The 7961-nt window shown below is 34.5% G+C and overlaps 1 protein-coding gene across 1 annotated transcript; it reads right to left on the bottom strand.

Annotated features, from left to right (window-relative positions):
- Window positions 1–4736: 4736 nt before the first annotated feature.
- Window positions 4737–7751, bottom strand: LOC131611995 (F-box/kelch-repeat protein At3g23880-like). Its single transcript, XM_058883806.1, has 2 exons — window positions 6496–7751; window positions 4737–5205 (listed from the first exon to the last, which is right to left on the bottom strand). Exon 1 carries the CDS (start codon window positions 7686–7688, stop codon window positions 6498–6500), a length of 1191 nt encoding a protein of 396 aa, XP_058739789.1. The 5' UTR covers window positions 7689–7751; the 3' UTR covers window positions 4737–5205; window positions 6496–6497.
- Between the last annotated feature and the right edge of the window lie 210 nt (window positions 7752–7961).

Here is a 7961-nt window from a genome sequence, read left to right as displayed (position 1 = left end):
AACGCTTGACCCTTCCTAGTCAACTTAGTTAACGGCAACGCTAACTTTGAAAAACCTTCAATGAACTTCCTATAGTAACCCGCAAGACCAAGGAAACTACGGATTTCGGAAACTGACTTCAGAGCTTCCCATTGAGACACTGCTTCTACTTTCGTTGGGTCAACGGCAATACCATCTTTAGAAATTACATGCCCAAGAAAGCTTACTTCACTTAGCCAGAACTCACACTTTGACAGTTTCGCATAAAGTTTCTTTTCCTTTCATCTAGTCATTTTGCACTTTGTCACTTTTTCCATATTTTTGCATTTTTATTCATTTTTTTTATTATTCTTTTATTTAAAATAGCATTTTTTTTTCTACATTTTAATTACATGCATTTTATTACAAAATAAATGACCTTGACTTCTCTCTGCCAAAGAAATCTCTTATCCCGTGTTTCCCACAACTAAGAGATAAGAAGGCTCAAGGGGCGAGGCGATACCCCCCTTTAGGCAACATTCCATCATCGTCTCTTCTTGGGCAGTCTAAAGGCATCCCGTTAGGTGGGGTCTTTACAATTATAACACGACAGAGACTCTTAAGTACAAGGTCTTTTGATGGAAGACAAAGTGTTTTAGATTGTAGCTTAAAGAAGTGTCCAGAGATCCTGTATTTTCTAAGTGAGGCTTTAGTTATCTTGGAAAATTCGAGTCTTTTAGTTATAGTAACATGTAGCCCGACTAATGAGACACTAAGTCACTCAAGCGAGGCGTTTGACCTCTCAGGTGGATCTTCCATCGAGTCCTCTAAAAAGACTTGTGATCAACTCTCTTAGGTTGGATGCCAATCACGCTTCTAAGTGTGATTCTTGAATATGATCCCACCCAAGGAGGAACTAAGTTCCTCAAGAGAAAGTATCATTAGCATGAGGAGTCTAAGTCCCCCAGGCAAATTAATATGTGGCCCGACTTATAAGACACTGAGTTCCTCAAGCGAGGCGTTTGACCTCTCGGGCAAAACTTCCATTGAGCTCTTAGGCAACTTATCCTGAAGCGCACACGCACCCACCCACACACACACACCCACACACACACACACACACACACCCACACCCACCCACACACACACACACGACGACAAAGATCTTATTGTTGAAGTCTTGCGATGGATTTCTTCATAGGATGGCAATGATCCTTCAATGAAGGTCCAATATATAATTCTCTCATACGACGACAAAGATCTTCTTACGAAAGTTCGTCGTATTTTTTATTATCTTAGGAGACGACAAGGAGCTTCTTGTTGGGGTCTAACCATTATTTGTTGCATTAAGAAACAACAAGGACTTTCGTTATGAAGTCCAACATAAGGACATTTAAAAATAAGTCTCTCAAGAATTAATACATAATAAATACGTTTATTGGAGAGTTTACAAGTAATTTTAACTCTAATAATATCTAAGATGGAGAGCATTCCAGGTTCTGGGCAAAAGCGGCCCTTCTAGTTCCTGTCGCTTATATGCCCCATGAGAGAGTTTTTGATATATGCAATATGGTCCCTCCCAATTGGGTTGCAGTTTTTTCTACTGTACGAGTAGAAACACTTCCTTCAAGACTAGGTCGCCTCTTGCATTTTTCTAAGCTTGACTATGGAGTTATATCTTCTAGCAGCCTTGTGTTTGGCAGCAAACTCTCAGACAAGGGTGACTTCCCTCAATTTGTCGATCAGGTCTATCATGCACTTCAAGCTTATCTCATTTGTTTCTTGGAAGGAGGTTTCAGACAACCACAAGGAGTTGCAAATGATATGTGGAACACCATGGAAGAAGATATTAGAAAATGAGCTAAAGAGACGTTGGAAGAATCAAGAGTTTTTGAATCTATGGATAAAGAATCATGGTGGTTGAATGAAAGTTCGGAGTAAAGTTTGAGTAAATACAAATATTTTAAAAAAATGGTCTAGAGGTAAAAAAGTTAAAACTCGGGAAAAGTGTAAGAAAGCTAAGAAAGAGACAAACAATGCAGCGAGTGAAGCAAGAACCCGAGGTTTTGAAGGATTATATCAATCTTTGGGAACCAAAGAGGAAGAAAAACCTAGATATAGACTTGCTAAGAGAAGATAAAGAAAGACAAAAGATTTGGATCAAGTAAAGAATGTTAAAGATAAAAAAAGGAAAAGTCTTGATTTAGAAAAAGGACATAAAGGATAGTGGAAGACATATTTCTACAATTTATTTAGGAAAAGATATGATATCTCACCAGATTCTAACATAATCGACATTTAAGAAGAGGATCTTTATAATAATTACTGCTATCAGATTTTAAAACAAAATGTAAAAGAAGCGTTGAAAAAAGATAAGTAATAGTAAGGCATTTGGGTCAGACAACATACCTATTTGGAGTGTAGAAAATTCTTGGAGATAAAGGCATTGAGTGGCTCACCAAACTATTTAATCAAATTATAAAGTCAAAGCAAATGTTGAATGGATAGAGAAGAAACATTTTAGTTCTAACATATAAAAACAAAGGGGATATACAAAATTGTTCAAATTATAGAGAGATTAAACTTATGAGTCATACCATAAAGTTTATGGAAAAAGGAAATTGATCAGTGACTAAGGAAAGAAATTCAAGTTATTGATAATCAATTTGGTTTTATACTCGAGAGGTCAACCATGGAAGCGATTTATCTAATAAGACGTGTGATGGAGAAGTATTGAATGGACCAACAAGACTTGCAATTAATTTTAATTGGCTTTGAGAAGTCATATGATAAAGGGCCAAGAGAGGTTTTATGGAAAACTTAGAGAAAAAAATGGTTAGAATTGTTTATATTCAATTCATCCAATACATGTATGATGGGGAATCGAATAATGTGCAGACACAAGGTTGAGAGACAAACAATTTCCCCATTACAATAGGCAAGCACCAAAGTTCAACCCTACACTCTTACCTTTTTACTTTAATTTTGAATGTACGCATGAAACACATTCAAGAGCTAACACCGAGATGTATGTTTTTTAAAGATGATATAGTCTTACTTAAAGTGTTAAAAGAGGATTTAAATGAGAGGTTGAAGACGAGCCTTAGAAACATATGGCTTTCGCTTAAGCAGAATTAAGATGGAGTATATGGAATGTAAATTTAGCAAAAGGAAAAACATTTCTAATCTATAGGGGAAAGTTGGAGATCATATAATACCACAAGTCACATGACTTAAATATCTTTACAAAACCACAGTGAAATAGAAGGGATTATAAACCATTGAATTCAATCTGGATGTTTGAAATGGAAGAGGACCTCAAAATTTATGTGACACAGAAGTACTACTCAAGCAGAAGTGGAAAACTTATCAGACATGGCTAAGACATGTGATGTTGTACTTGACAGAATGTTAGATACTCGATCATTAGCATGAGAATAAAATAAGTGTGATAGAGATGAGGACATTGTATTTGATGCATCGTTAGATATGACAAGATAAGATTATAAATGACAACATTAGAAAGAGTATTAGGGCAACACCTATAATAAAAAAGGATGAAAAATATAATTAGATGATTAAGACATGTAAAGAGAAAACATATAGATTCTATTGTAAGAAGAATAGATCCGACGGAGAGAAGTCAAACAACTTGGCGTAGAGGAAAACTTATAAAGACATATTAAAATTTCTATTCAAAAAGATCTCAAGATAACTAAATTGAATAGAAACATCGTCTTAAATAGAATATTATGGCATAATTTGTTTCATATAATCGATCTCACTTACTAAAATAAGAGTTAGTTCTTGTTGTTCACAAAAGAAATAAAATGGTGCGTAACCTTAGAGTAGTAAGGGCTAATGGAATTAAATAGGTATGATCTAACTGCATATGCAGCAAGTAAAGCGAAAGTGGTATTACATTTCAGTTTCAGTTTTTTCATGTAGTAGCTTGTATAATTTGTTAAACATAAAAGAAACATGTTTAAAGTTTAAACATGAGATTTTAATTTTTGCAAGGGGTAACATGTCCCTATTCAAAGATAGAAATATCGAGAAGCTGTAAAATTGTTATTTACAACTGAAACTGCAATACAAATAAACTGTATGTTCTATATACTACACAGATTTGCTCAAGGTCTAAATATCATTGGAAAGAGACATGAACAATAACATATTACTAAGCATTTTAAGAATTTCAAAAGTAAAGCTTAAGGCTATGTTTGGGAGTTTGGAGGGGAAGGGAGGGGAGGGCTTTGGAAAATAGAAGGAATTGGGTGAAAAGGATAAAAAGATTTTGGGTAGGAGGGTTTGAGTTTATTCATAACACCAAAAACCCCATAAAATGGGGGAACTCAAAAATTGTATTGAAGGAGGGTTTTGGAGGGTTTTGAAGGGCTTACATAAATTTTCCAAATATCGTTTAGGTTGTTATACTATTTTGAAAATTAAAAATTTAGTAATGATAATATCTCTTTTATCATTCTAAACAAATTCATTTTTTCAAACAATGTCAAATATTTTCCTATATTTTTTTAAAATTTTGTTTTTGAAGGCCTTCCCCTCCCCTCCTCTCCAAACTCCCAAACATAGCCTAAGGCTATGTTTGGGAGTTTGGAGGGGAGGGGAGGGGAAGGCTTCCAAAAACAAAATTTTAAAAAAATGTAGGAAAATATTTGATATTTTTTGAAAAAATGAATTTGTTTAGAATGATAAAAGATTTATTATCATTACTAAATTTTTAATTTTCAAAATAGTATAACAACCTAAAAGATATATCGAAAATTTATGTAAGCCTTTCAAAACCCTCCAAAACCCTCCTTCAATACAATTTTTGAGTTCCTCATTTTATGGGGTTTTTGGTGTTATGAATAAACTCAAACCCTCCAAAACCCTCCTACCCAAAATCTATTTATCCTTTTCACCCAATTCCTCCTATTTTCCAAAGCCCTCCCCTCCCTTCCCCTCCAAACTCCCAAATATAGCCTAAAGCGACAGAGGAAGAAGATTCTTAAATCCAAAGATAATTTTGTAAATAGAAAATGCAACTCATAATTGTCTGATGTAGCCATATCCAACTCACCCGTGTTGTAGACAATGCAGACCAAATGACATAATTAGAAAAATTGCTATGGTTTTGTCAATTTTTCACCTTCTAGATTATCGACAATGTAACAAAGGTCGTCAAAGTTGGCATGAAAAAATCTTCACACATGATAGTCTCTATAAAAACATGAGATTTCAGACCTGAGAAAGTTCAACATGAGAATTATTTGATCAAACATTTATTAATATATTTGGCCATTGTTAAACATATGATTCATAAATAGTCTTGATCATTTATCTTAACCATTGTCAGCAGATACAAGATTTTAAATTACAAAAACTCTCAACATGACCTCAACTTTAATAGTTTGTATTTGTAGTGATCTGAAACAGATAAATATGCTTACAATTTTATATGAAATAAAACAATTGTAACAGAAAGTATTGCCAACACATAATATCTACAAGCTTTTCCCCTTAGTATCTAATAACAATCTATAGTGATTCAATATATTGAGTACTCCCTCCTTTCCTATTTATAAGCAAATTTTAATTTTTACATTCATTGAATAAAGGATGTATTTAGTCTTTATATCATCCAAATACAACATTTATTCAATGATTCTAAAAAGTCAAAATTTACATAAATAGGAATGGAGGGAGTATTTTGAAAAAATAACTGTCAAGTGAGAGCACTAATTTAATGTAAGAGCAATAATGTCAATCACGTACAGCAGAAAATGTGGATTGTGCAAATTTCACTACAATATTTTATACTAAATAGCATATCGGGGAACAATAGCGGTTTGTGCAAATTTCACTACAATATAGCGCTGCTGTAGCTACTATTTAATAACACTTTATGAAAGGATGGTGAGTGTTTTAGTTTTGATGAACACGTTTTCGTTTTGATGAACACAACATGTTAAAAGTTTCAATTTTAACACTCTAAATCATTTTTTGACAAACTATCAAAAGAGTGATTTTCTATGTAGCTGTCATGTTAAAATTAAACTTTTAAAGGTGAGGCAATCCCCAAACACCCAATATTGTTAAAAAAATGTTTACACAAACTGGGGATTAACACAAGGAAAGACAATGAGTACAAAAATGACCCTTCCAAAATCGCCCGGTTATCAATGAATTGAGTGACGCTGGGCTCTGAAGTGTATTAAGAAGTGAAACACACCAAGTCAGTAACAGAAACATGAAAACAACATAACAAGGCAGCAAGCATTCATATATATCACCCACCCGGTAAACTTCAATCAAGATACTTTGCAGTATGCTAAGTTGCTAACTAAGCCTATAAGAAATTGTTCAAAATTCAATTAATGAACCAGAGAAAAACAATATAACTCATTCAAGTTGCCTAGCATTAAAATTCCCATGACACTTAAGAAATCGGTCTGAAATTTCATCACACCAGCAAACCATTTCCTAAAACAAGATAAACAACTCAAACAAGCATATAATTGAAAAGAAACTTACTTTCAACTAGTTGAAACCAAGCTTTCAACATAAACTTTGGACCTAAACCACTCAACTTTATTGGTAATCGTAGTTTTCTCAGCTCTATCATCTCTCAAATTAAGAAGAATGGCATGCTTATCTCCACCATTCCATCCTAAAATCAATGTCTCGTCATTCGGGGAAAGACACAACGGGAACAAGATCAATTTTGGAAAATCATATGAAAAACTCTGGTAACTAACTTTGATAAACTGAGTCCAAGACTCTTCAACTCCAAATTTTTTCATCCGCCATATAACCAGATCAGTTCCATGCAAATCATGACAAAAACAAAGACAGTCCATCAACACAACAAGAATTGGCTCAAGCAGTGGTGCTTCATCAAAACCACGAAGGATTCGCAACTGACGATATGTCTCCATCTTCAAATCAAGTGAAACAATCACAAATTGGTCAATTGGAATAACTCTGCAATCATATAAATCATAACGAGACTCATTTCGAATTGCCAGCCAATTAAGACTGCCACTAACATGAACACTGTTACTAACACCCAGTTCACTATATACACCGTACTCGCGATGAACCAAAGGGAAACTTTGAATGTTTCTCCAAACATCATCAGTACCGAAACTAAAAAGTTTCACCTCTCTTCCCATTTCACTCGACGCAACAATCTTATATGTGTCAGTTGAATTATCATATCCAAACGAGAATTTCCATGATCTAAATGGATCTTTGTACAACTTAGGGTTATAATCATGAAGAAAAACTATTTTGTTAGATAATTTCCTGGTTGCTGGGTTCCATAAATAAAGAACAATCTCATCAAACCTATGACAGAAAATTTTTGCCAGTATGCAGAGTAATCCGTTGAAAGAACCAACAAGACGATAGCAATCAACGTCATCCAATCGGAAGGGAATTTTGTGAGGGAGGGTGATGGAGGAGGTGTTGTCGACTAAACGATGTATTGGGAAAGGCATTATTTTGAAACCATTGAATGAGTTTGATATGAGTGCGATTTGAGGGGTTTTTGCAGATTGATGAAGGTGTAGTTTGATGAATGTGGGTTGAGAGATTAGGGTTTTCCATGACTTGCAGACGCACCTGAGTTGAAGAAGAGATCTCACCGGAAGGAATGATAGGATTCGGGCAATGATGTCGTCCGGGAGAACTACGCGCGACATTAGAGACTTTTTGAAATTCATCGGAGCTTAGCAAATTTGCGGTGGAATAGCTGTGTCGTTACATTGTTGAACCATAACATACGGAAAGGGTGTTTAAATTTAGAGAAACTCTTAATCTACCCTTCGAAAAATCGCTCATCTTTTATTTATAGATGTATTTCCGAACGCACATTCTTTTTAACATAGTTCATTTGTTCCGTAGCTGTATCTATAGAATTATTTCAGTTATGCATTTTTGGAAGCATTTCAAGTTATATTCGCGTCAGACTGCTTCTCCTCCCTCACTCTCACATT

The sequence above is a fragment of the Vicia villosa genome, linkage group LG6 (genome assembly GCF_029867415.1).
Source record: "Vicia villosa cultivar HV-30 ecotype Madison, WI linkage group LG6, Vvil1.0, whole genome shotgun sequence".
Classification (NCBI taxonomy): Eukaryota; Viridiplantae; Streptophyta; class Magnoliopsida; order Fabales; family Fabaceae; genus Vicia; species Vicia villosa.
This window is presented reverse-complemented; position numbering and strand designations above follow the sequence as displayed.

What these genes read in the sequence shown, in the direction of transcription:
- LOC131611995 (XM_058883806.1), bottom strand. Translation starts at nt 7,688, where the DNA reads ATGAATTTCAAAAAGTCTCTAATGTCGCGCGTAGTTCTCCCGGACGAC.